Source organism: Brassica rapa, chromosome A03, assembly GCF_000309985.2.
Source record: "Brassica rapa cultivar Chiifu-401-42 chromosome A03, CAAS_Brap_v3.01, whole genome shotgun sequence".
Lineage (NCBI taxonomy): Eukaryota > Viridiplantae > Streptophyta > Magnoliopsida > Brassicales > Brassicaceae > Brassica > Brassica rapa.
This window is the reverse complement of record NC_024797.2, coordinates 1,845,055-1,872,799: the sequence shown is the minus strand read 5'-3', so window position 1 is coordinate 1,872,799 and position 27,745 is coordinate 1,845,055. Positions and strand designations below refer to the sequence as shown.

General features: G+C 38.3%; 6 protein-coding genes and 1 non-coding gene across 10 annotated transcripts; 4 read left to right on the top strand and 3 right to left on the bottom strand.

Moving 5' to 3' along the window:
- Positions 1-1,096: 1,096 nt before the first annotated feature.
- Positions 1,097-3,092, top strand: LOC103855876 (transcription factor GTE2). Its single transcript, XM_009132922.3, has 3 exons — positions 1,097-2,410; positions 2,491-2,689; positions 2,781-3,092. The coding sequence occupies exons 1-3, from the start codon at positions 1,097-1,099 to the stop codon at positions 2,858-2,860; spliced, it is 1,593 nt and encodes a 530-aa protein (XP_009131170.2). The 3' UTR covers positions 2,861-3,092.
- Positions 3,067-7,394, bottom strand: LOC103855875 (probable cytosolic oligopeptidase A). Of its 2 annotated transcripts, XM_033286899.1 has the most exons (18): positions 7,163-7,282; positions 6,892-7,059; positions 6,585-6,708; positions 6,412-6,488; positions 6,134-6,277; positions 5,816-6,046; positions 5,650-5,740; positions 5,431-5,552; positions 5,235-5,342; positions 4,900-5,145; positions 4,372-4,517; positions 4,137-4,254; positions 3,881-4,040; positions 3,756-3,787; positions 3,618-3,683; positions 3,458-3,529; positions 3,258-3,363; positions 3,067-3,217 (listed from the first exon to the last, which is right to left on the bottom strand). In XM_033286899.1, the coding sequence occupies exons 1-17, from the start codon at positions 7,280-7,282 to the stop codon at positions 3,283-3,285; spliced, it is 2,106 nt and encodes a 701-aa protein (XP_033142790.1). In that variant the 3' UTR covers positions 3,067-3,217; positions 3,258-3,282. The 2 variants fall into 2 exon arrangements, with proteins under 2 accessions (XP_033142790.1, XP_009131169.1); XM_009132921.3 differs by having other exon boundaries at positions 3,168-3,363; positions 7,163-7,394.
- Positions 7,395-7,655: 261 nt separating this feature from the next.
- Positions 7,656-11,049, top strand: LOC103855874 (L-type lectin-domain containing receptor kinase IX.1-like). Its single transcript, XM_009132920.3, has one exon. It carries the CDS (start codon positions 8,503-8,505, stop codon positions 10,462-10,464), a length of 1,962 nt encoding a protein of 653 aa, XP_009131168.1. The 5' UTR covers positions 7,656-8,502; the 3' UTR covers positions 10,465-11,049.
- On the bottom strand, positions 10,746-10,818 carry TRNAR-CCU. The gene has a single exon. It is a non-coding gene; the product is annotated as a tRNA-Arg (tRNA).
- A 169-nt stretch (positions 11,050-11,218) lies between the features above and the next one.
- Positions 11,219-17,120, bottom strand: LOC103855873 (AP2-like ethylene-responsive transcription factor AIL6). Of its 2 annotated transcripts, none has more exons than XM_033286900.1 (9): positions 15,933-17,120; positions 15,221-15,411; positions 14,297-14,951; positions 14,094-14,176; positions 12,747-12,755; positions 12,568-12,656; positions 12,402-12,475; positions 12,176-12,303; positions 11,219-12,074 (listed from the first exon to the last, which is right to left on the bottom strand). In XM_033286900.1, the coding sequence occupies exons 2-9, from the start codon at positions 15,354-15,356 to the stop codon at positions 11,569-11,571; spliced, it is 1,680 nt and encodes a 559-aa protein (XP_033142791.1). In that variant the 5' UTR covers positions 15,357-15,411; positions 15,933-17,120; the 3' UTR covers positions 11,219-11,568. The 2 variants fall into 2 exon arrangements, with proteins under 2 accessions (XP_033142791.1, XP_009131167.1); XM_009132919.3 differs by lacking the exon at positions 15,933-17,120 and adding an exon at positions 15,564-15,901.
- A 4,713-nt stretch (positions 17,121-21,833) lies between these two features.
- Positions 21,834-25,876, top strand: LOC103855872 (mechanosensitive ion channel protein 2, chloroplastic). 2 transcript variants are annotated; one of them, XM_009132917.3, is made up of 14 exons: positions 21,834-22,058; positions 22,484-22,651; positions 22,741-22,797; positions 22,890-23,050; positions 23,277-23,400; positions 23,485-23,585; positions 23,685-23,798; positions 23,880-23,940; positions 24,036-24,185; positions 24,257-24,367; positions 24,445-24,612; positions 24,793-24,906; positions 25,000-25,056; positions 25,130-25,876. In XM_009132917.3, the coding sequence occupies exons 2-14, from the start codon at positions 22,574-22,576 to the stop codon at positions 25,766-25,768; spliced, it is 1,935 nt and encodes a 644-aa protein (XP_009131165.2). In that variant the 5' UTR covers positions 21,834-22,058; positions 22,484-22,573; the 3' UTR covers positions 25,769-25,876. The 2 variants fall into 2 exon arrangements, with proteins under 2 accessions (XP_009131165.2, XP_018512984.2); XM_018657468.2 differs by lacking the exon at positions 21,834-22,058 and having other exon boundaries at positions 22,069-22,651.
- Positions 25,877-25,991: 115 nt separating this feature from the next.
- Positions 25,992-27,345, top strand: LOC103855871 (F-box/kelch-repeat protein At4g25710-like). Its single transcript, XM_009132916.3, has one exon. It carries the CDS (start codon positions 26,042-26,044, stop codon positions 27,173-27,175), a length of 1,134 nt encoding a protein of 377 aa, XP_009131164.1. The 5' UTR covers positions 25,992-26,041; the 3' UTR covers positions 27,176-27,345.
- Positions 27,346-27,745: the final 400 nt, after the last annotated feature.

Below are 27,745 nucleotides of genomic sequence, written 5' to 3'. Positions count from 1 at the left end.
TTTTCCCCAGTATTTAAATATTCATGTCATCACGTAAGCTTATTCGAAAATTATTGTTTTTTCAGACAAGGATCTGACGGTTCAGATTTAACCAAACTTCGTCAATATAAATATTCCAGATTGTAACTTATTCATTCAATTATTGAGCCACTCTCCGTTCTTTCCTTCTCCATTTTTCTTACAACTTGATCCAGTCCCTCTCTCTCTCTCTTTCTCTTGTCCTTACAAACTCTTTATTCAAAATATTCAAGACTTTTACAGAGATCTTGAGAAATCTGGGTTACTTTGGCACAATTTTTTTCTCTTCAAAGCTCGAAAATGTGTTTCAAAATCTAAGCGAAATAGAGGTCAGGAGATTTCTCTAGAGGGGTATTTTCGCCATTCTTGTCCCTGCCCCTCCCGTTCCGGCGAGCTTCACCGTCGGTCATATTAATTTTGCTTCACATTTGTAAATAATGTGTCTTATCAGTTTTGATGCAATCATGATGGAGATGGGAATGATTAGTCTAAAACAAATGGACAGAGTGTTCATCAAACCCGCCGCTGACCTGGCCAAAGTAAAAATCTAAAGTCTCGAGAGAAAAAATAAAAAATATCAATGTGGCCCATGTCAGGCCGTTCAGATTACATAATTACCAAATTGCCCATTCCTTTAGTTATTGCAAAAAAAATAAAAAAGACAGACTCATGAATCAACGGCTACGAAACTGTCGCTCGGATTGTTAACACGATCCGAACCGTCTATGTCAGATTACCCGGGCAGCTAGATCGGGCAACTTCACCAAACAGATCTCAACCGTCAGATCACAAATCAACGGTGGATTAAAACACTAAGAGTTTGTCGGGCAGACATCAATCTCCTTTAAGAAGAGATGTTCCTCACCTTCTTGTTCCTCGTTCTGCTCTCTCAAGACAAAAATAAAAACACACAAAACTCTTTAAATCAATCAATCTTCCTGTTCTTTTCCCGATCGCCGGAATTTTTCTCCGGTGTCGTTAAATCTCCACTTCCCCCGTCTTAAATAATCTCTATAAAGGTCGGACCTTTGATCTAAGAGAAGAAGTGATTCCGCGAAATGATCTTGTGCCCTTATGTATGGCACCTGCGGTTTTGGCTAACCTAAACGAACCCTTGTTTCAGAGAAGACAATGCGACGCCGTTTTTATGAGGAAACACACTAACCACCCCGACGATTTCACCAACCCTAACCCTAATTCGAGCAGCCAGTTTCGCGATGGAGGAGACTACGTTTCCTTCGATCTCGACTCCTACTCCTCGAACCAGCTCAGGGAACTGAAGAAGCGTCTCAATTTGGAGCTCGAGCAAGTCCGGTTCCTCAGGGAACGAATCGAATCGGGAGCCTTCACGACTCCAGCTCACGAAATTGGTGTTGCTAACAAGACGACGAAGAAGAAGAAGAAGACTAGCCATAGCCATGGAAGGTTGGATCTGGAGTCGGAGAAGGCCTTGAGGAGCACGATGTCGACGTGCGGTCAGATCTTGGCGAAGCTGATGAAGCACAAGTGGTCGTGGGTGTTCAACACGCCTGTTGACGTGTTGGGGTTAGGGCTTCACGACTATCATCTGATCGTGAAGAAGCCTATGGATCTTGGTACTGTGAAGACGAATCTTGAAAAGGGGTTTTATAGATCTCCCGTTGATTTCGCTTCAGACGTTAGGTTGACTTTTACTAATGCCTTGGCGTATAATCCGAAGGGGCAAGACGTTTATAAAATGGCTGAGAAGCTTCTGAGTCAGTTCGATGTTTGGTTTAGTCCTACGCTGAAGAAGTTCGAGGCTCAGCAGCAGGGATCGTCTTCTCGTCCTCCTGTAGTGTCTGAACTCAACCAAAGACTGTCGGAGAATGCAAGGAAAGGACCTGAACAGATATCAATAGCGAAAAAGCTTGATTCTTTGAAGCCGTTACCTACATTGCCTCCTCCAGTTATGGAGCTGCCACGTGTCCCATCTCCTCCTCCTTCACCGGTTCAGCCACCACCTCCCCAGCCGGTTAGCAAAGTTGAATCACCTCCCCCACCTCCCCAACCGGTTAACCAAGTGGAAGCATCTGTTGAGGTGGGAGAAGCGCCTAAGGGGAGGAAAGGGAAGTTACCGAAGCCTAAGGCTAAGGATCCAAACAAGCGAGAGATGACGATGGAAGAAAAGGCGAAGCTCGGTGTGAATCTCCAGGAGTTGCCTCCTGAGAAGCTTGGACAGTTGATTCAGATTCTTAAGAAGAGAACCACGAATCTGCCTCAGGACGGAGACGAGATTGAGTTAGATATCGAGGAGTTGGACAATGAGACTCTGTGGGAGCTTGATCGTTTCGTCACTAACTACAAGAAGATGGCGAGCAAGATTAAGAGACAAGGGTTTATTCAGAATTTGTCTACTCCGACAAGAAATATGGTAAGGGAAATTAATGATCAGTTGTGTCATTGTTTCTGTCTGGTTAAATACTGATGATCTTTATTTGTGTTCATCATCAGCCTCCGGTGATGGAAATGGGAAGTGCTGAGAAGAGAGTGAGGAAAGGAGGGGATGGAGGAGAAGAGGATGTAGACATTGGGGAAGATATACCGATTGAGGATTATCCATCAGTGGAGATTGAAAGGGATGGTACAGCCGCCACTGCTGGGTCTAGCTCTTCTGGCAGCTCCAGCTCTAGTGGCGGTTCTTCTTCTAGTGGTAATGATCTTCCCTTTCATATGTTCAAATGTGATTTTTTTTTAATATAAAATAATGTTTTAAATTGTCATCTTTTTGCCTCATTATGTAGATTCAGAGTCAGGGAGCTCATCAGGAAGTGATTCAGATGCTGATAGTGTGCAATCGCCATTTGTGGAAGCAAAAGAATGAAGTGGAAGAGGTGTTAGATTCCTAGGATGATAATGAAGTTGAATAGTTTCCTTTTTTCTCTTTCAAGTTAAGGTTCTTTAGTTCTTTTAGATTATTGGTGACTCGATGGACAGAGGTTGAGAGTGACCTAGAGAAGATGAAGAGGATCATTTGGTGGGTGGGTTTGTTCCTATTTGTCGCTTTTGTTTGAGCTTTTGTACAATGAATGAAGGAATCTCTGTTCGTTTTCTTTATAGAAGCATTAACTTATCTCACTCCACTCACATCTCTGGATTTTGATTGATTAGACTACGCAAGACATGCTCAGTGAATCAAGTAAAAAGTTTAGTTTTATATCTGAAAAGCATGGTACGAGGATGACTCTATTCAAGAAAAACGTTTTGAGTAGAGACGAGATCAGTTTTAAAGAAAATGCATATGTTTCAAGCAGTAGCAACCAAGAGTCCGTTGTGCCTGAGAAGAGGCTCTGGGGAAGGTTCTCGTCCTCTGAACTCCACAAACACCTGCTCATTGTAACAACATCACAGATTTAGAGCGAACGGCTTTGAATCTATAGATATAGACGAGTAGAACATAAAGAGAAATGAGAAAATTTACTTGTAGAGGCGCTTTTCCTCCTCCCAGAGCAAGTATAGTGTTTCTGAATCTCTGTCCTGTTTCTTTAACGGCCTGTGATTCCAAACACAATGAGATGTTTACAAATCTGGAAAACCGAATTGAAGGTTCATATGATTTGTTTTGCAATAAATATATATACCTTGATGTCATCTAATCCAGCATCTTCAAAAGCTGAAAACGCATCCGCAGACAAAACCTCCGCCCACTGCACCACAAAAGTTGTATTTAGAATTTCTACTATTGAATTATAAAAAAGCAAGAATATATATAATAATACCTTGTAACTATAATATCCAGCTGCATAACCGCCTGACAAAACATGAAAAAGTGAATGAGTGAAAGAAACTACCGAATGACTTGTGTGTATGACTGTCGTTTAAGGGTAATTTTACAGGGTTTTACCTGCAAATATATGGCTGAAGCTACAGAGAAATCTATCCTCAGGAAGGGGAGGGATGACTTGTGTTTTCATGGACACCCTTTGATCAACATCGTAAATAGACTCTGTCCCACCTGGTGCATACTTTGTGTGAAGTTCCAGATCAACCGTAGCAAACTTCAACTGGAACCAAACAAGAGCTATATTAAGTGAACTGTGTTTCTAAAAGATCCCCGGTGATACATATGAAACATAAGCTATTTGATATGATGTACTGACCTGACGAAGACTAAGGGACCCTGCACGGAATGTTCTTGCAGCCAGGAGCTTCTTGTACACATTCTCAGGAAGAGTTTCCCCTGTTTGATAATGCTTAGCAATGCTCATTAAGGTATCCCTGAAACCGCATCCATATAATGTTTCATTACAAATTAACTAATAAAAATCCCTCTACGCAGCACTGAAATCACGGAGTTTGTAAATTAAAATCGACAAGGCAGTTAACCCCAAGTACCTGTGGTAGCACCAGTTCTCCATAAACTGTGAAGGTAATTCAACTGCATCCCACTCGATATTTCGGATGCCAGCAACTAGTCCCTCATCCTCTCTCGTCAGCATATGCTGGAGAGCATGGCCAAATTCATGGAACACAGTCTCTACCTGTAAATCAGAGCGAGAATGATGATCTTGTCACGTCTTTGACCATGCACATAAGAGTAAGATTATCAAGATTCATGCCATGCTACTACATTAATGGAAAACTAGACATATTGCGATAAGAGAAGGGGGTTATCTACTGCTACTCCCTATGATTGTTAGATTTCATCAAAGCATAGCCTTCATGTCATCAATATGAAAAGTTCCGTGGGTAAATACCATTCCACAATAGTCAAATAAACTTTAAATTACACATAAGTGCTGTCATGTACCAACATAACCTTCTAGTTCATGCATATAATATGGTTTGTCATAGTGTGTTACCAACTACCAAACCATACTCAGTCAGTATAAACGTCATAGTTGATGGTGTGATTTTCTTTACCTCACGGAATGTCATAAGGCTTGGCTTGTCACCAACCGGTGGAGTTTGGTTGCAGACCATCTGCGCAACAGGTAGCCGAACAGAGGAACCCTTCTGGGCCATTACTCGGCTACGGGAAAAAACTTCATCCATCCAAGCACCGTCTCTCTTTTCTGAAGGACGAGAGTATGGATCAAAGTAAAAATAAGCAGTTGGATTTCCAGAGGAATCTTTGATGCAGTAGAACCTAACGTCGCTGTTCCAGACCTTCAAGGCAATGATATATAACATGTTAACAAAGATAATAACATGATGGACATAAGGAGAAGCACAACAGACTAGGCTCCAAATTATACCGGAGCAACACCATCCGCCGGTGCTACATCAATTCCAAAAAGGGTCTTAGCTAGACCGAAAAGCCCAGCCATAACCTTTGGCAGTGAGAAGTAGGGTCGCAGTTCTTCCTGCAAGAAATACGAGCAGTGACTGATAAGCGATTAAGAGTTTCAAAACAATATAGTTGTATCGCAAGCTAAAGAAAGGGACAATAACCTCATTAATATCGTATTTCGATTCACGGAGCCTCTCACTCCAGAAAGTGATGTCCCAGTGAGTCAAACTGTCAGCTTCAGCAGCACCTTGGTCCTTTGCAAAACTCTTAAGGTCTTCTATGTCTGTGTCCACATGAACATTAATTAGATTGAAAGGGTAACAACTACATATTTTGTTGGATAGATAAATGCAATAGTAGCCTACTTCACTAGGAGTTACCTTGAACAGCCGGAGCCCAAGAAGCACTGCGGAGCTTTTCTAATAGCTCATCTGCTGTCTCTACAGTAGCCATTTTCGTTGCCATGCTTACCTGGACTAGTAGAGTCGCATTAAAATAACGCCCACGAGTAAAGGAGAGTAATTTGACTTAATTAGATGATTATACCTCAGCGTAATTGTTGTAACCAAGAAGCTTAGCCTTTTCCAATCGGAGCTTCAAGATCTGATCGATAATTGCTGTATTATCTAATTCACCCGAAGAGGCACGAGATAAGTAAGCACGATAAACCTCCTCACGCAGAGCACGATTTGTGGCATGTTGCATGACGGGAAGGTAACTAGGAGCATCCAGTGTAATGAGCCATGGTCCAGCGTCAGCAGTTGCATTTTCATGGCCCTTGTGTCATAAATCAAGAGGCATCAGCAACTGGAAAAACCCAATGTAAAACGACATGAAACTTTATCTTTCCGTTATTGTCCATACCTTGGAAACAGCTGCTTGCGCAAATAGACCAAGTGCAGATGGTGGCAAACCCTCAATCTCTTTCTTGTCTGTTATCAACTTTTCGAACTTCTTTGTAGCGTCCAAAACATTCTCAGAAAACTTATGGGAAAGTTTCTCGAGTTCCTGTATTGGAAAGCGTCAGTTCAAATACGCAGATGATATTACTAATCACACGGAACCCATGCTTAAGTACATGGAGCTGTGACAAACCTAGATACATTAACTAAACAAACTGACATTTAATCGTCTAGACAAACCTGTTCAATTTTGTTAAACTCTTCTCTCTTGTCATCTTCAAGAGCAATACCACTGAGAACCGCCTCCTTTATTTGTGCTGAAAACAAACGAATACCATAGTTAGCACATATCTCTAAACACTGAAAATTATAAAAAAAATTCGTTTTTTCATGCCTCAATCGTAGTGACTTGCCTTCTACTAATCGTTGACGAGCTTCGATCAGTGTATTCCAGTCTGGAGATTCTCGAATAGACTTAAATGCATTGTAAATGGGTTTGCTCTGTCCCAACCTGAGCTGGAACTTCACTTTCTCTGGCTATAGATGAAAGCATGATTAGAAAACCAAGAAAATGAATCCTAATCCATTGAACAAAATCCATATAATCTATTATTCTAAATATAATACACTCCTATCATTTTTTAGCATTTGATGTAAAAGTTTAATGGCAATAGACACCAGAATACATAATCTCAATCAAACAATTATAATCTCCTTTACCTGAACTTCTTCAATGGCAGCACGAAGCTCGGGAGTGTCCTTGACAGCCTTAAGGTGATTGATCATCCCCCAAACAACGGTTAAGCGATCAATGATCTTCTCTAACGGCTCCACTAGCTTTGGCCATGAAGGCTCCACGGTTTTCTCTAGCTGCTCCAATTCAGCTTCCTGGATAAAAACACCAAAACATCACGATCGTGATCTACATGCAATCACATCAACAATCCAATAACATAGACAGCCAATCATCCAAGGGGAGAGAGAATCGTACGAGCTGGTGCAACAGAGCACGGATCCCGGGTCTGACGTGGTGAGCATCAACGACGTCGAACGGAGGGAACTCAAAGTTCTGCAACAGAGGATTCGAGGAGAGGGAGTCTTCAGAAGCCATTGAAGGAGACGAACGAGAGAGGATGAGAGTTGGAGGTAGTGCAGGTTGGATCTGGGAGACGGACAGAAAGTACAGAAAGATAAAGCTGATGGGGCGATTTTATGATTAAAGGAAAGTTAAGGGCGAAAATGATAATAATAAAAACTTGGGCTTGCGTTTAAGAGAGGCCCAAGATTTCGTAAACGGTCCTTCTGATATTTTACGAACGTGCATACCAAGAGTTCGACGAAATGATCTTTTCGTGATAAGTGATGTGTTACTGATAAGTCGTTTTCTGAACTGCATGATCCATGGTTACAAACATTATAATCTCATTTCTACTTTCTTTTAAAGTTTCACATGATTACATCACTTTCAAAGATAATGTTTTTTTTGGTGTTGATTGATTGATTGATTCTTGCACGTAGGGTAAAGACTTATGATAACCATTTGTTTATTCTTAAGGTCAATTCTATTGCTTTCTCATTAGAATTCATTTTAGTGGTAACAGATAGACTTTTAGTTGACAAAACAAATAAGAAGAAAACTACGATTAGAAGATTGATGGTAGGTAGTTTTATGCTGAGGTTGAGCTGGCTCTTCAGATGAGCTTATTTTTCTAATCCTAGGTTTTGTCATTGACTTGGGGGAAGTTGTTTTCATATCCATTTGTTCTTCATAAAATATATATATCCGTACAGTTTTGTTTATTCTCAAAAAGTCTCAAGACTTTTTCCTTTCTATGTACTTTTCTCTTGTAGGGTTTTTAAATGTTGCAGGCCATGGTTCTTACTTACTGTGCATTGACATGTTCCTAAGTTTTACAGTTAAACCGCCTCTGTTGTTGGTGACCATTCGTCTCTTGTTCAAAATCATGGTGGTTGTTCTGTGCATAAACTAGCTCTGTGGAAAAGGTAAGTGTTAATGGTCCACTTTTCATTGTGATTCTGCTGGTAAACTTTATTTTTGAAGTCACATTGCTTGGAATAAAAGTGATGTTTTGTCTTTGATATATGCCTTGTGATTATCTTAAGCTACAACATGTCTTCCACATTTTAATAATCCTTTCATGTCATATTCATTAGAATATTCAATTTGGATTTTGATTTGTTTACTCTTAAGGTCAACTATTGTTGTTGTGACCTGATGATTGTTTATGTGTATTGGGATCAGGCTGATCAGTAGCAATCATACATAACATATCAATAGCACCAAATTGGTCTCTTTGTGTTAATAGCAAAATGGCCAACTCAATCTTCTTGTTTTCCTTTGTTTCGTTTCTCCCTTTTGTCTGTTCAGTTCACTTCAACATACCTCGTTTCGGGTCAGATATTCCCGAAGTAGTGTACCAAGGAGATGCAAGAGCTAACGGCGCTGTTGAGCTTACCAACATTGACTACACTTGCCGTTCCGGTTGGGCTACTTACGGTAAAAAGATACCTCTATGGGATCCTGAGATAGGCAAGCCTTCTGATTTCACTACCAGCTTCTCCTTCAGGATCGACACTCGTGGCGTTGCGTTCGGTAACTACGGTCACGGCTTCGCTTTCTTCCTCGCTCCAGCCGGAATCCAAATGCCTCCCAACTCAGCCGGTGGTTTCTTGGGTCTGTTCAACGAAACCAACGTGCTCTCTTCTTCTTACCCGCTCGTCCACGTCGAGTTTGATACCTTTACTAATACAAACTGGGATCCTCTCGACATGACGTCTCACGTAGGAATCAACAACAACTCTCTTGTCTCTTCCAACGTAACTTCTTGGAACGCTTCCACGCACAGTAGAGACATAGGCCGCGTGGTGATCGTCTACGATTCCGCTAGAAGAAACTTGAGCGTCTCTTGGAGATACGACACGACGTCTGATCCTAAGGAGAACTCGAGCCTTTCTTACATCATTGATCTTTCCAAGGTGCTGCCGTCAGAAGTCACTGTTGGGTTTAGTGCGACGTCTGGTGGGTCCACTGAAGGGAATAGACTTCTGTCGTGGGAGTACAGCTCAAGCCTTGAACTAATAAGAGATGATGATGTCGAGAAAACTGAAAAAGACAGGAAAGGGTTGATCATCGGTGTTTCGGCTTCTGGTTTTGTCTTGCTGACGTTTCTCACTGTCTCCCTCGTCGTCTTCTTGAAACGGAAGAAGAGAGCAGAGGAGATAGCGAACTTGACATCGATAAATGAAGATCTCGAAAGAGGAGCAGGGCCGAGAAAGTTTACTTACAGGGAACTCGCATCAGCTGCTAACAACTTCTCTGAGGATAGGAAGCTAGGGGAAGGAGGGTTCGGAGCGGTTTACAAAGGCTACTTAAACGGCTTAGACATGATGGTTGCGGTGAAGAAGTTCGCAGGCGGGTCTAAGCAGGGGAAAAGAGAGTTCATAACGGAGGTGAAGATAATCAGCAGTTTGAGGCATCGGAACCTTGTGCAACTCATCGGTTGGTGTCACGAGAAAGACGAGTTTCTAATGGTGTACGAGTTCATGCCAAACGGTAGCCTAGACGCTCACTTATTTGGTAAAAAGCCGCATCTCGCTTGGCCCGTGAGGTGCAAGGTAACTCTAGGTATAGCGTCTGCTCTGCTTTATCTACACGAGGAGTGGGAGCAGTGCGTTGTGCATAGAGATATTAAAGCGAGTAACGTGATGCTTGACTCTAATTTCAACGCCAAGCTTGGTGATTTCGGGTTAGCTAGGCTGATGGACCACGAGCTGGGCCCGCAGACCACGGGGTTGGCGGGAACGTTTGGTTACATGGCTCCTGAGTACATAAGCACGGGGAGGGCGAGCAAAGAGTCTGATGTTTATAGTTTTGGTGTTGTCACGCTGGAGATTGTAACGGGGAGAAAGTCTGTTGATCCGAGACAAGGAAGAGTGGAGCCTGAAACGAGCCTTGTGGAGAGAGTGTGGGACTTGTATGGGAGAGGAGAAGTGGTCACAGCCGTTGATGATAAACTTGGGGTTGATAGTTTTGATGAGAAGCAAGCCGAGTGTCTTATGGTTGTGGGGTTATGGTGTGCTCATCCTGATAGGAACTCGAGGCCTTCGATAAAACAAGCGATCCAGGTGTTGAGTTTCGAAGCACCGTTGCCTCATCTTCCGAGTAAAATGCCTGTTGCTAGTTATCATGTGTCGTCTTCGAGTACTGGAACATCGGTTAGCTCTGGTGGAGCTGCGACAGCGACGTTTTCAAGTGCTCAACTTGGTCGTTGAGTAAGTAAGATCTCTGTTGCTTTTTGTACTTTTGTTTCTTTCTCTGTGTGGATATATGCGTGTGTTTGTATTGCATTTTGTTCTTGCGTCTCTGTGTAATTTGATACCTATTGTTTCTGTTACTCTTGCTTGTGAAACAAGTTTCTTCAATTAAAGATATTAATTCCTATCTCAGTCTCCAATTTTAATGCATAAACTCCATTTTTTTAAAAAAAAACACTGATACCCTTCAAGAAGGCTTTGGAAGACAAAAAAAAAAGAAATAAAAAACTTAAATTTGTCGCGCCAGGTAGGGGTCGAACCTACGGCCTTCTGCTTAGGAAACAGACGCTCTATCCACTGAGCTACAGGCGCTTCTTGTTGGCATATGTACTTCTAGTCATTTAAATATCATATTATATTGCAACTTCTCAGATTGGTGAGTTTAGTGGCCATTTAATTTGGACTTTTGGAGAGAGACATATGGCTCTGTCACTAACTAACTAACCCAATTAAACATGGTCGGTCCTAAAATTTTGGAAGCTAGAAAAACCATGGAAAACTCATTCAGACATGAAAAGAATGGTTAGTAATGCAGTTTGAGATCGTCGATGTGAATAAGAAGGCACATCATTATAGTTTTAAACGAAGCCTTAAAAGAACACTAGTCTCATGAAGATATACAGCGAAGAACTGTTCTCAGCTCTTCCACTTTTTCAAGATAAAATATTTTTTTTCGCTTAATGAGCACGAAAATTTATAATGAAGCAGAAGATCAGGGAGACATGCTAGACGGTAACGATAATAGAAAGCAGAGTACAGTGCCCTGATACATAGAAAAAAGGATAACGAAACCACCCCTAATTCCGAAAACCTACCATTTTCACCACCGAGTTTATAATTTGATACAATAATAACCCCAACTGTTTTCAGCTCTTCCACTTTTCACCCGCATCTACTCCTGCCTAAACAACAGTTAATGAAACCCAAAAAAAATAGACGCAAGTGAGATTTTCATATTCTTCTAATCAGCTTATAGGTTAGCCATAATCAGGAAGTTGTATCCCTTAAAAGACTATTAAGAACTTAACCAAACAAAAACAGACTCCAAATCACATGTCGATTCTAGTAAGACTGATTAGGCCAGAGGAAGAACTCAGCTGCTGCATTTGGCGCCATTAGTCCCATTGAGCTTTGAACGTTGGAGTTATTATTAGAGTCCGTCGAATCAGAAGCTGCATTCGCCGGAAAATGCTGGAAAAAGTTCTGTTGTTGTTGTTGCTGTTGGTGATGGTAAAGAGAAGCTGCTTCAAAAGGGATTCCACATGGAATCATCTGAGGCTGAACGTCTGAGCTAGGACAAAGAGCGAAGTTAATGCTACTGTCATTGGGAGAGGACTGAAGCTGTTGATGTTGTTGCTGAAAATGGTGGAGTTGATGATGACCGATGATAGGTTTCTGCTCAGATTCTAAAGAGAGCTTGAGACGTTTTGCTGCACCACCGATAGGAAGTGCACTCTTCATGATGGCTTCAACGTCGTAACGGTTCATCTCAAAGTTGGTTACAGCGTTTATTCCTCTGAATTTGATCGCTGCTATGTCGTATGCCTCAGCTGCTTCCTCTTCCGTTGCTACAACACCAACACCAACACCAAAAAAATAAATAATAATATTTAGAACCTTAGCTTGGTGATCATTAATATCTTTATTGAAGTTTATTGATTTGACTTACCAAAGGTTCCGAGGTAAAGATCTTTGTTGCCGGCAACACGGCCTATCCTAGCTTGCCAACGTCCTTGTTGATGATGTCTTGTTACACCTCGGTACATGGAAGCTCCTCTAGAGAATCCACTACTCTTCCTGTAATTATATCGGTTTAACCTCGGGGTTACTATAAAAACACACACATATATATAAACCTTTGACACAAAAAAAATGGTCTTGTTTATGGATATTACCTCCTAAGGGAAGCAATGAACTCTTGTTTGGTCATGTGCTTCATTTCCTCTAATTCTTTTGAGTAGTTCGTAATCTAAAATCATTATAAGAAATTAGCAAATCGTGACCAATATAAATAAAAAACACTAACGGACCAAATCAGAAGAGGAGAAGGAAGGTACGTACAGGAAAATTGGTGGTAGCAGCAGTATTCCAGTACTTCAGAGCTGCTAGATCGTAAGCTCGTGCTGCCTTATCTTCTTTGTCATATCCACCTAATATTTCACAAAAGAAACAGTTTTATTAAATGCATGTCGATTATTGTTTATTGATCTAGAACTGACTAGTTGAGATATTGTTCTTACCCAAGTATACTGTTGATTTAAGCAAAAGCCGGTATCCATCGATGGCACATGCGTACAAAAGAGGAAAGTATTTAGACAACGAAATGATCAAAATGCTTAAAGGATATGTAACAAATATTACCAAAGAAATTCTATTAGTCTAACATTGGTTCTGTTATGCAAGAAAATAATGCAGACCATGTAAAGGGAAATTAAATATCAACCACAACGTTATGTTTCAGATTCTTTTTGGATATTTTGATACCGGTCATAATAGTCAGAAAGCAAAAGTGAGAGAATTTGAAAAGATACAAACAAAAAGAGAAAGAATGGAAGTCTTGGATGTGGTCAAACCCTAGATCCCCACTCTTGTTGGTGGAGGTAGTACTGGTAGCCCAAAGCAAGAACATATATAAAAATAAAGCAAAAGCTACTGAGAATATTCAGACTTTGCTTTGTTGATGTGAACTCTACATGTAAATCAATCTGACACCTTATGGACAGCAGAAACACTACAAATCTTTTACAATTTTCATTTAAATTTTCATCTATTTTCACTGAAGTAGCATCATGTTTTGCACTCGACAAATAAATTAAAAATAACCTCTAACTAACCCAAGTACTCTTCACTTCAACCCGTATGAAGCTAAATACTGAAGAAACAGGCCAATGGTCTCACATCACATGCCTACTACATAACATCAAATCATATAGTATATGCTTAACAATTTGTAGGTGAAGAAAAAATGTGGGATTATAGGGTCAAAGTGGGACCAAAAACATGTCAATCAAAGAAACAGAGGTTGCATCATATAGGCAATGCCATTGGGACCCAGCGTATGTACCTTTTGGCTGAAATGAAAGAATTTTGAAAATGTAATAGAGACAAAGGAACAAAATGGCGGCACCCTTCGGCTAAATATATGAAAATTCAACGAACAACAACTATATCTTATAGTATTATATTTCATACCCTTCTCTTTTATCCCTAAGTTCTGACTCAAAAGTATTGTCAAAGTTAAAAACTTTGGCTACCCTTAGCAAATGTAGTCACCCAAATTTTCAATCAATCATCATAATAAAGATGTAGACAGATCAATAAAATAAGAGGAAAAAAGGTAAAGCTTCTTTTGAATCTTGCATTCAATTTCATTGACAAACTTATCCTATAGCTCACTCTTCTTAATCCTTCTAAATCCCACTTAGGGACAAGGGGGAAAAACACTAAGGATTCACAAGCAAAACAGCATATGCCTAAACGACATATATGTAAAACCAAAATAACCACACGAGATTGTAATTCTTGACGTCAAGAAAGATTGTAACAGTGATGAAATCAACTAGATTGAAAAGAAAAGAAAAATATACCTTGACGTCCTTTCCTGGCCTGACCTTCTCGCCTACAGCTATTATCCCATAGATGAGCTTCATACCTTCCCGTCCATCTATGTCTGCATCAATCAAAATTCACATTAATACTTCATTTAATTACCAAAAAATTAAAAACTTCAGTCAATGGCTTTGACTAATGACAACACAACTCCTTTGACTCTTCTTGGTTTTGAACATACCTTGTAACTCCTCGGTAAATGGAAGTCCTTTGTCCAAACGTATCAGCGACCTTCTTGTTAGAAGAATCTGATCTTTCCACTGCCACAACAGGCTTCTCCTTCTCAGAATCTGTCTTCTCTCTGTTGTTATTGTTGATGATTCTCTCACCATTGTTATTAGCACGGTAGTTATACTCAGAAATCTGATTATTAGTGTTGTTAGTGTTAACCCCAAGTGACAAAGCTCCTCCTGTGTTAGCTCCACCGTGAATAAAACCAAGCTCCTGACCAGAAGACTCCACCACGTGTCCCAAATACTCTCCTGCGAGATGAGTCCGGCTCATTGAAACCGAGTCGTCGACTTCAGAACCGGAGTTCGTTGAAAAAGCGGTTTGAAAACCGGTCATGGCTTTGAAATCGTGGCTATGATCAGAGTAAAACCCGGTTTGGTTCTGGTGGTGACGTGGATCGTAGATATGAGTGAGGGAAGAAGAGTCTTGTGTCTCTGTTTGGCTGTTGTCGGAGTAACGGAAGTCACCGAGAAAATCTTCTAGCTTTGGGATATGGTTCTGAGAATGATTCTGTGAGTCCACGAAGGATGTTAGGATTGTTGAATCCGCCATAGAAGCTGTTATCTGAGCTTCTTCTTCTTCCTGAGGCTTTTGATTCGTCCAACCTACATACAAAGAAGTCTTTATTTTTTTCCGTATGAGAAAAGAAAAAAACTATTTTTTTTCTTTTGCCCTTTTGTCGGAAACAGACAAAGTCAGTCAGAGAAGAACACGAGGGGGAAGCTGAGTTCAGCACAACTCGGTTTATAGGATAAAGCATTTAAGCTACCAAGTCGGTTACTAGAGCCTATACTATGTAACACTACAATCATTTCGTGTTTCGTTTAGTACCTCAAAGATTAAAAGAAAGAAGTAGTTTATTTTATTTAATTACCATAGAAATTATCGAGGAGGTAAGGAGATGAGGCGGCGGAAGAAGCGTCATAGGACACGAACTGAGACTGATCAGATGACCTCAACATCTCCATTGGTGACAAAGAAAACGTTAACCAGTTCGTCATCGGAGCCATCTAGTTCACTTTTTTTGCTTTCTCTCTCTTGTTTGTTGTTGTTCTTCGTTAGACCCTGGTAAAGATTTGATTAAATTAATAAAAAAAATTAGGAGAGAGAATGGAACCGCCTATAAATTTCTATACTGGTTCTTCAGAAAAGGACAAAAGAGATTTAAGTAGAAATCCAGAAAAAAAGGTTATTCTTTTATAAAGAAAAATACAAACCTGATCAAACGTTACACTAAGCTTTCAGAGAACTGCATTTGTGGGAAGAAGACTAATATATGAAATACTTGTAGGAAACGATAATCACGAGGTTATTTATCAAAAGATCTATCTATTCTATTGAATGTAAACAGTTGTCCGAGGAGAAGAGAAAAGAAGATGGGAAGCAGAAGCTCTTTAAGGAACGTCTGAGACGTCTACTTAAAAAGAAAGGAGAGGGGAGGGAGAAAGAAGATGGGGCGCTCGTTTTATTTAATCAAAAATAATAATAATGCAGTTGCAGTAGAGAGAGAGAGAGAGAGAGAGAGAGAGAGAGAGGGAGAATGTGCATGTAGAGTTGGGAGAGAAAAAGAGTTTTAGAAAAAATACAGCGGTTTCTTCTGTGTCGCCCGGCGTAATACAGGAGAGAGAGAGAGATCTATTCTAGCTTTGTAATTGTGTTGTTTTGAAGGTGATAATTTAATTAAACCACTTAACAAGGATGCAAAAGATTTGGGAAGTGAAATTTAATTCCCAAATTACCACCTTAACTCCAAAACAAAGTAAACCAAACCACTAGTTGTTTCCACTTGTCGTGCATGCATTGCGACACTTTGTTCTCTCATGCCCACTCTTTATTTAAACCCACCCAACCGGATTTTACTCTTTCGGGTCAGGTTGTTTTAGCTTTTTATCGGCTGCGTTTTTTATTTACACTCTAACCCCTCATTAGTTAATATTTCATATTCAGGCCTCTTATTCTATTTTGTACAAGATACATTCATTTACATCCAACAAACTTTTTAGTTTGGGGATGGATTTATATTAACGAGTCATATATTATCACAAAAATGAAAAAATAGTTAAGATATGTATAAAACGAAGAGAAAAACAATTATTTTTTGTACAAATAAACATAGTTACACTGCGAATTTTCTTATTATGCTAACTAAAACATTATAAAAGAGTAAATTGTTTTATGTATGAAAGGCTCACATGAGTCCATCACACCTCACGTTTATGAAATATAGATTATAGGGTGCATTAAAGTATAAGAGGGTAGTTATAGTGTAGGATGCCAAGTGAGTATTAGAAAGGAACAAATACTAGCTAACCTTTGGGGTCAAAAGAAAACAGTCAAGTCCCGGGTAAAATTGTATAGGGCCGGTTAAAATACAATGTTCTTGCATACGTATAATTGCTACTCCCGCTGTTTCTAATTGTAAGTAGTTTTGTCTAAAAACACAAATATTTAAAAAGTTATTATTTAAAAAAATATATCACTTAATCAATTAATTCAATCAATTATAAAAAACTTAACATTACTTTATTGAAATATCTCAATATGTAAACTACTTATATTATGAAACAAATTCTTTTTACTAAGATAATCTTCAACCAATTTCAAAACATCATTTTAGTGTAATTTCTACATCAAAACTTCTCTAATCCAACTGTAAAAATTACACCATTTTAGTGCAAAGCTACAGTACTGCTAAATACTATTCACTTAATTTTATTAATAAAATATTAATTAGATAAGTATCAATGGCAAGATAAACACATATAAAATAGATAAATATTTATATAGTAATTAAATAATTACAGATATTGGAATAGTTTATTTTAGTTTGTTATTTTGATATTATTATATTTAAAAATAAAAATAACTTATTTTAAAACAAATATTTAGTGTTATAAATTTTTGTGCAATATAATTACATAATAATTTGATTTATACATATATACATATATATATATATATATTAATAATAAAATTTCTAACTAAATAATATAAAAATCAAAATAAAATTTTGGTGTTGTGGTTAGATATGAAAAAAAAAATTGACACTAAAATTGTGTAGTTTTCACACCAAAATATAGTAGCATGGGTTGGAAATGACCTAAAACTACCTACATTTGGAACAAAGTATTAATCTCCGGCCAGAACTAAAAGTTCAAGTAGAAATTATTAAAAATATTAATTCTGAAGAAGTCGAGAGATCGAGAAGCAAAGAAAGAAAAAAAAAAAGCTTGTGGGGAACAATATGCCGGATGAGAAGGCGGGTTTCTTCTGTAAAAACGAAGCACATAAAAAAATATTTCAAGGAAAAAAGAAAGGCCCAGCAATTAAGGCACGTGATTAGGTTTGATGTCGTATTGTTTATTAATCTATCCTATACTTCTACTTTATTGAACCTCGAACATTTTCAACATTCTATTTTTAAATGTAGTTTGTATCTCCAATAAACTAATTATAGTATCTAAGTAAATATCTGCCATCTGTTCACCAAAAAAATATACATCTGCCATCCTTGAAACATGTATATACCATCCTCTAAGGTCGATTATCTTAACATATTATTATATCGACTATCATACATAAACCACAACTCCATATAGATGCGGTTAATATTTCACTTCACATGTTTGAGTCAACGCAAGTAGTAAACAATTGTCTTTTAGGCAATTAGATGGAAACGCACTACCTCGATATAATCTCTTTTCTTGATAGGTCGAAATGAGATCAAAGACATGAGAGTGAATTACGTCGATACGCTTGGTTGCCACTAACAAGAGTAGCAACTGAATACAATATGTTAAATATCTAATACAATATATGGACGTGTGTGTACGTGAGTCGGTCCATCGGTATTGTAACACAGAAGTTTGGTCGATGTGACCAGCGGAGACGACAATTGGAAGTATTGAGTCCGTTGACCATCATATGGATTGTGGCACACTGAAAGATTTGGTCTGTTACCTTATATAGGAATGTGTTGATGGACAAATCGACATGTAATTCTTCAAAACGTTTTATTTGTTGGTCATCATGTTTTCGTGAATCATTGCCGTTTTTTATCATTCGCTTGTCAAAACCCTCGCTAATCATAAATAAGAAATGATGATTTTTTTTTTTTGTTAAAGGGTTTATGAAATGATGATATATGTGATCGAACTATACATTTAAATCTCATATTTTTATCACCATATTTAAATAGTAATAATTTATTAATGCATGCTGAAAATCATGTTGCTCAGTTATTTTTTTGACAAAACATTGATGATCAATCACGAATTTGGCAATTGTATCGTGTTTAGCTATAATAACATAAACCGTAATCAAAGATTTTCGTTCATACTCGACCGTAAAATTGTAGGAGCCATGTTCACAAAGAAATATAAGAGAAAGAGAATACGTTTTAAATTATGCGATATGGCATGGGTGTTTTTGTTTAAAATTGCACGCGGACGTGGCCTCTCGTCAGGGTTCTGGCCAGAGTGACGTAGCATTATACTCATTAAAAGGTCTTGGTGATACATTCGGTTACACGCTTTTAAAATATACATCCTAACATTTGTCCTCAGTCTTCATACTCACCTTAAAAGTTTTCCTTTGGTCGATTTAAAAGTATGGTCAATTTAAAAATATTTGTCTAACTATTTGTCTCTCTGGAAAACTTGCGCTTTAAAATCTCTTAATTGCATGTGAGATCACACGTAGGGATGGGCATTCGTCACATCTGCCCCTTTTTTGTATAGAACTGATGTTTACCATTGACGAAAAAAGTACATAGTAATTCTCTGCAAATCATATAAAAATGCTAAGTTCCATGTCCGAGGACGTGACTGATAAACGCATGCTTCCGCGTTGTCTCCCTCTCTAGTTTCCCTTTTGAGTGATTCATAATGATAATTTCATATATAATTCAATATGCAATTTATTTTATTTTTGTTGATATTATATAGTATAAGCTATCTAATACACAAAATATTACATATCAATCCATCATGATTTTATACATTCCGAATCAATTATCTATTAAGGTGCGAAGGATGCCAATAACATGAACAAACCTTAAAAGATTACTATTTATTTTCGAAATTCTTAATTAGTTCTGAAAGTCTCTTTGCCAACATAGTCGCCTAATCTAATCCGTATCTTGGATACCCTGCAATTTCATAAAAAATGCCACTATGAAATTAATGTTAGTTTTAATAGTTTGGGAGGTCCAATGACTAGTGATAAATGTATTAGTTGCTTTTGACCTTTGACCGAGGAGGCACGTGTGCAGAGTGCACCAATCTACCCGTTTCTGGTCGAAGATTTCGGTGTTGCACGTGCGACACTGTCCTCCTTTGCTATCATAATCTCTCATCTTTTGTCGTAATCTCCTTGACTAAACAATCTCTTTCATTCTTTTTGTTCCCCCAAAAATATTTAATTCTTAAATATTTTCACTTTAAGCTTTGTCTTTTTAAACTCTAGGATGTTTTGGTTGTATATTAGGCAAACTTTTAGGGGCAAAGACTCAAATTAGCAGTAAAACAAATATTTTCAACGATGGACTGTTTCGATTGTTTGATTTAATTAGAACAACTTTTCGTTAGGAAAATTATAAGATTTTTTTTTAACCAATGGGTTAATATATTTCATTGATCAGTATTACAAGTTTGCATACTTAAGTACTAATCACAAAAGAATTAAGTAAATGAAAAGATCTTTCCTGAACCAAGACTGGAAATCAAAATGATTTATTTATAAATCTGGAAGATTTTATTAGAGAAATTTCCAGAATAGTTTTACAGATATAAAATTTGGATTTAAAAAAAAACGTATGAAACCAAATTTAGGACATGATGGATTAATTTAAAAGATTAACCTTCACAGAAGACAAAAAATAAAATAAAGTTTTGGATGAATTATAAAATATAATAAGAATAAAGATTACATTTTCTGACAGTAACTCCGTGTTTAGTGGGTAATTTACACACTGGGTAATGATGCTTGCACTTTACTCACCTCTTAAAAATTACTATTATTGTGTACATAGATTAACGAGTAAATTTTGGTACAATCGCTAATGAAAGTATTAATATACAACTAATAGATGTTAACAATGGAAAAGTGACAAAACCTGATAAATTTATTTGTGTAATTTCTTTCGTTTACGGCAAAGATCACGAAGATGTATGAATCGTCCATTAGTCAAACAACAGCCGTGAAAGCTTTAGACTAACACGATTGTGCTAGGCTGCTAGCTGTAGATAGATGGCTGATGGCCACATGACTTTTTCTGTCTTTTAAAAAAAAGGTTATAATAGTAAAAATAAATGTTATTTATATGTTTTTTACACATCATATAAGTAGGAATGTAAAGTAATTCACAAGCTTCACCAATATTATTATAACTCAAAATTATAAACTTCGGTATATTTCCTAATACAATAATCAGATGCAAATTAAAGTAGTATCTATCTTAACGTTTGATACACTACTTTGATTTGAAGTCGCACTATTTAACAACTATAACAAAACTTATTAGAAGTCCAATCTATACCATAACTAAGTTGAAAAAAACTGAAATCCTCAACCATATGGATCACATTCTTGTACATGTTAGAGTCCCATGCAACTATGCAAGGAAGCTTTAAATATTCATAACACATATTTGACGTAGTAGTACGTGAAGAGATGTCCACGTTTTCTATGAATCATATCAGGCTTCATCTTCTTCTACACTGAAGGTTGGATACAAGCGAAAAGTGATAGTCTTTGCTTCTTAGGGTTTACATCAAAGATGAATGACCTCAGAGGGATACGAGTTTTGATATCTCGCAAAGATTGTATATTTAAAAGAAGAAAGTTCTAGTACACAATCTTTGCGAGATATCAAAAACTCCCAGGTGTCTTATCAGCCTCTTGCTGCAGTTTTGTAACTTGATCTAAACCTGTTTGCAGCTTTTCTGAGATCCTATTGTTCTCCTTTTTCATGTTTGATACTTCACCTCCAAGTTTAGCTCCTTGATAGACATATAGTAAACTTTCTGTTATCTTATTTTGTATGTCTCCCAGAGTTGCAGCTCTTGATTTGATCTCTGTAACTTTTTTTGGAGCCAGATGGTTAGTTCAGTGCAGACGTCCCTGAGGTGTTTGTAAATTGTAATTAGGATGAACGTTTGATCTGAGAGAGTGCTTATCTTGATTCTTCTGTTCTCTGATCTTCAATAGCCCAACGTGCTGCAGGTTTAACATTTTCAGACCCAACTGAATCATCTGGAAACTTTGTATCAGCCACATCTGTTATATGGTAAGACATGAGCTAGTAGCCTTAGACTCAAACTATCCATTTACTTTCTCCTCTAAAATGATTTGAACTCTTCATTTTTCTGGTTTTCTTGAGAGCTGTGACAGATAATTGTTTGAATACTGTAAATTTTAAATTGAAAAAAATATATTTTTGGGTCTAACAAAAATGGAAAGTACTTATCAGAAAAAAAGGAAAGTGATATGTTTTGTAGTCGACAAGTGGAATAGTTAGTTTAAAAAAAATAAAATGCCATTATGCGGGAGACTATCATTCTGACGTGTCGAAACGTTGTTCATTCGGAAACGACACCGTATTGCAGTCTGCGCGAATCCTCTCCTCTCTTCCTAGAAGCATCTCTCTGAAGAAAGAAGCTTGAAACCTAATTGTCACTTCCCTTTGAGTTATTTTTAAAAAAAAATCAGAGGTGAGTCGTTCCCTTTTCTATATAGATAGGTTCATGTTTCTGCATCGATTCTTTCGATTGTAACTTCTATTTTGGATTCGTATTTTGTTTTTAACTTATCTTCTGCTCTGTATGGTTCGTATTAGGTTGAAGTTAGCTTATGTAAGTTCATTTATAGTTGTGATCCATATAATTTAGGTTTATGGTTATGAATACGGCACACGGACCGAATCGAACAGTGTTTTGTGTGTTCGGAGGCGCTCTAGTTCCTTACCAGTTCAATGTCAGATTGTCTTGATTATTAATTGTCTAAAGGATCATACTGCATAGGTCTTTTTTCATTGCTTTAACTATTCTCACTCTTTGTTATATAGAATAAATACTACTCTTAAGATGGTAGACTTTCATTGGAACTGTTGTTTGTGTGTTTCATTTGTCTATTGCAGAGCTCGTGTTGGCACCCTTTAGTTTTTTTCCGTTTGACTGTGAGGCTTATGATCGGTGCTTACTAACACCTCATTGACTCTGCTCAAAATATGACCCTCTATGGTTCATTGCATTTGTCCCATGGCGTTGGTCTTTGCAGAAACCAAGGGTGCTATAAGCCAGAAGATGTATGTTTCTTCAGTTTTAGCCCCCCTGTAATCGTTTTCTTTTAATTTATATATCTTCTTCCCCGTTCTAAATATGTGCTTCTTCTCAGAGTGCCATGAGTACTAGGATGGGTATATCAAAGAGTCCTCTCTCATTAGGCGTTCCGGTAATATTTTAAAACCAGCTTACATTTAGTCATTCAACTTGGTTTGCTGATAGTTGGTAACTTATTGTTTTTTTTTTTCTCTTTCTATACAGTTGGGACAACATGGTTTCAGGAATATTTTACTCTCGGATTATCTTCGTAGGCCTATTTCTTCAGTACCATGCAGAGCCACTGCTTTTAGGTGTCATTCTTTTTATGCAGGAGGCAAGGTCATTGAACCTCCTATCAGAGCTGCCACTATGGTGCTAACAAAGTAAGTCTCTCTTTTTTTTTTCCCTTGTCACTTGCAGAATGACCACTTGGAAATGTTGTGAAACTACATAATTCTATTATTATGAGGCATAATGTTGTTATTGCCATGGTTATCCTTAGGGATGTTGTAATTCTAATGGTGGGAAATTTTGAGGTGCATTTATGTAGTTCTTTCTCTGCTTCCTTTTAAATGTAGTCTGTAAATATTTGCACTCCTTGTGTTGCAGCTCACACAGGTTAATACAACAACACCCTCACGTGAATAAGTTGGTGCCAGCTGTTGCTTTTCTTGTTTTCTCCCTGTGGGGTATAGTGCCTCTTGTTCGCCAAGGAAGAAACCTATTAATCAATGTAAAGTGTAGCCACTATTTAGTCTTTTTTTCATGCTCTCTTTTCTGTGCTGCCTCGGTTTAAATTAATGGTCTAATTTTGCAGAAGAAAAATGATAACGGATGGAAAAAGAGTGGTACGTACCGTGTTATGACCTCGTATGTTCAACCTCTGCTGCTATGGTTAGGAGCCTTATTTATCTGCAGGTATATATATATTCCTAGGTTCATTGTTCAGATATGTGATACTACTTTTTCGAATTGCTTTGTTGAGATAATTGATAGATTGTTTAATTTTGGATAAAGGGCGTTAGATCCTGTTGTTCTTCCAACTGAAGCTAGCAAAATTGTAAAAGATCGGCTTTTGAATTTTGTGAGGTCATTGTCAACCGTACTTACATTTGCCTATTGCATATCGAGGTAAGCGTGTTATCTTTTTCATCTTATGTTATATATGTTAGTGCTACATATCTCATGACTTCTGATTATGTGTCCATGTAGTCTTATCCAACAAACACAGAAGCTCTTCTCTGAAACAAGTGACCCAAACGATGCAAGAAATGTATGTAATGTTACTGAAAGTTTCTGCTTCCAAGATTAGAAATCTAACTGGGTTTCTACTCAGTATGGTTTGCTAATTTTTCCAAAATGGAACAGATGGGATTTCAATTTGCTGGGAAAGCAGTGTATTCTGCGGTATGGGTTGCTGCTGTTGCACTATTCATGGAGTTGCTTGGTTTCTCTACTCACAAATGGCTCACTGCTGGAGGTCTTGGGACAGTTTTGATTACTCTTGCTGGCCGAGAGGTGAGACCTCACTCACATTTTTATTATGAATAAGATAATATTTGATTAACCTGATTTTTTTGCCGTTCCAGATTCTGACAAACTTTCTTTCAAGTATTATGATCCACGCAACCCGGCCATTTGTTAGGAACGAGCGGATTCAAATAAAGATTGAAGGCTATGAAGTGTCTGGTACTGTGGAGGTTAGTAATCATACATAATCTTCGAGCTTAAGATATTGTGTGAATCTTTTCCTAGGTTCTCACATGGTTTGTTGCAGCATGTTGGTTGGTGGTCACCAACGATCGTAAGAGGCGACCACCGAGAGGCGATCCACATCCCAAACCATAAGTTCACAGTCAATGTCGTGAGAAACATTACTCAGAAAACTCATTGGCGTATCAAGACTCACCTAGCAATCAGTTACTTGGACGTTAACAAAATAAATGTGCGTTTCCTAACTCTTATATTATCGTTTATGCAAGTTAAGTGCCAGGGCCGGATCTGAGATTTCGGAGTCTATAAACATTTGTTTAAGAACTTTAGTTAAAAAAAACTGTTCGTAATTTGAAGGCTTATTTCTATATAAATTGTTAGCTGATTTTTGCTCTGAACTTGTCCAAAACAGAATATAGTAGCTGACATGAGGAAAGTATTGGCCAAGAACCCTCAAGTTGAGCAGCAGAAGCTGCATAGAAGGATATTCTTGGAGGATGTCAATCCAGAAAATCAATCCCTTGTGGTTAGACTTCTATGCCTTTTTCTTCTTTTCCATCAGATATTTCAGCAAGTATTTGATTTTGTGGTTCTAACATCTGATTTTTCGTTTCTACAGATACTTATCTCTTGTTTTGTGAAGACGTCCCATCGCGAAGAATACTTATCTGTAAAGGTAAGTCAAAAGTTTTTACACTGCAGTCTTTTTTCTTGGATTGCTCAAGTTTTTACACTGTTGGCGAAAACAGGAAGCTATACTGTTGGACCTTCTTAGAGTCATAAGCCATCACCGAGCACGTCTAGCTACACCAATTCGTACAATCCGAAAGATGCACACAGCCGCTGACATGGAAAACGCACCGTTTGGAGAATCAATGTACGGTCCCGGAGGTGTTGGTTCTAAGCGTCCTTCGGTGGTGATCGAACCCTCGTACAAAATATATGGAGAAGACAAATCGAAATCTCCAAAAAGCGCTTCAGACACCACCAACAAGGTACGTGATGAAAGAGGAGTAAAGCCAGGAGCCAAACCGGTTTCTAAACCGGCTACCACCGCAAAGGATGAAGCAAAAGTGTCAGGAGGAGCTGAGAAACCAAAGACCAAGAGAAGTGGTAGTAAGACAAAGTCACCAAAGAAGGATACAACAGATGGTTCAACGTCATCAGTGTCTAGATCAGCTATGGAAGAGAATTTAGTACTGGGGGTTGCACTAGAGGGCTCAAAGAGAACACTTCCAATAGATGAGGAAGAGATACAATCTTCTCCCAAGGAAGCAGATACTAAAGAACTGACCAGTGCCGCTCGGAGATCTGGAAAGGGAACATTGGTGGCTGATAAGGAAAAGGAAGATGGCCAGTCTCATACTGTTGCTTCAACTGAACTCTAAGATGTAAACTTTTTTAAGACCATCCTAGAATTTTTTTCAATAAATATTTGTAACATGATTATAACGCTTAATATTTTTAACAAAAAAAAAAAAAGCAGCTCAGTTTAATTCGGTTGATATCGAACATTTAACATTTTTGACCAAAAAAACCCATTAAATTTCGAACTAAAAGAAAACTAACATAAACCTGTTTATTTACTTTTTAAAAATAACAGCCCATAAAGTCCAACTATGTTTTAACCTAACGTGTCTTGTGTTGTTGTTGTCGCAATTATGGCGTCCCGGGAGAAAAGGAGGAAGAGGAAGAGGAAGAGGGAGGCGTCGCCTGAATCGAACCCGACGGGTCAGTCTTCGTCCCCGATTCCGTCGCTTCCGTATGATTTGGTATTGCTCTGCGTGGCACGCGTCTCAAGGTTGTACTATCCGACTCTCTCCCTCGTCTCGAAGAGCTTCCGATCTCTGGTGTCGTCTCCGGAGCTTTACAAGACGCGGTCACTCTTTGGCTTCACCGAGAGCTGTCTCTATGTGTGCTTACAAAATCTTGCTGGTGACGCTGACTGGTACACCCTCTGCAGGAAGCCTGATAAAACTCTAAAAAGCGGATCAAGTGGGTACGCTTTGGCTAGAGTCCCTGATCCCAATTCTCCTCTTTGGCACGTGGTGGCAGTTGGTTCTGATATCTACAACATTGCCTTTCCCAGATCCCTTAACGTCTTACCTAGAGTCTCGATACTGGATTGCAAGTCTCATACGTGGATCGAGGCTCCAAGTTTGCCGGTTGAACTCCATTCATTTTCCGCCAGTGTGGTTGATCACAAGATATATGTAGCAGGTTACGATCACCGTTTGATGAAGAACTCTTTCGAGGTGTTCGATACAGAAACCCGGGTTTGGGATTCCCTGTCCGCCAGCGACCAGGGAGAAGAGATGTCTATTAGTAAAAAAACTGTGTCTATTGACGGAAAGTTCCATGTGGTGACTGATGAAGAGGTCCTTGCTTACGATCCCAAGCAAGGTAAATGGGACATGGTTGGGAGAGGGATGCGTGGGCTTACGATTTCAGATGATTATTGCGTGATAGGGAATGTTTTGTACTCTGTTTATGAAGGAGTGTTCAAATGGTATGATACTGAGACAAGAACCTGGAGAGATTTGCAGGGTTTGGTAGGATTACCTAAGATCACTCGTCATAGAGAGTTTATTAGATTGGGTTATTATGGTGGAAAAATGGTGGTTTTTTGGGTTCATGTTATCTGGCCTTACTACAAGAAGATTTGGTGTGCAGAGATTTCGCTTGAAAGGCGGCCTGACACTAGTGAAATATGGGGGAAAGTTGAGTGGTTCGATGAACTGCATAAAACCAAGATATTTTATCATGTTGAGAAGGTTCTCTCTACTACTCTCTGATGAATCAATGGAACGCCTCTTCTTTTAGGTGTTATTTGTTATTCGACTGTGATCAATGTACTTTGTTAAGCTTATTTATTAGAAGGTACTTCTTTCTTAAAGCTTATTTTGTGACCAAAAATTAATTTAATAAACAGCTTTTTTGAAGAAGCACAGCTTGTTTTGGCTGACTTGTGGTTTTGGTCATGTAATGAGAAGATTAGAGAGTACACGTGAGAGGTTGCTTGTAGAGTTCTTGATAATTCATGAACTGATGGTTTATCATTTGGAAACTGATGTTATATGCTTATGGTTTGGATACTGAGGTTCCAACTCCAATGATGGCGAGCAGAGACGTGGGAGCTAATCCAATTTCAAAGAATTCATGAAATTTGATCGGGAGTCTCATGTGTACTCACTTTGGCATAATGTTTATTATGCACCCTTACTTTGTACTTGAATATCCTTGATTTGTAACACTAATTCGATGTCTCTTAATATGTATCCAAAACTTGCATCCTTCATAATGCAATTGTTTATTCAGCACTTGAACCCCCAATGCCTTTCTAATCATTTTTTTGAGAAAAACAG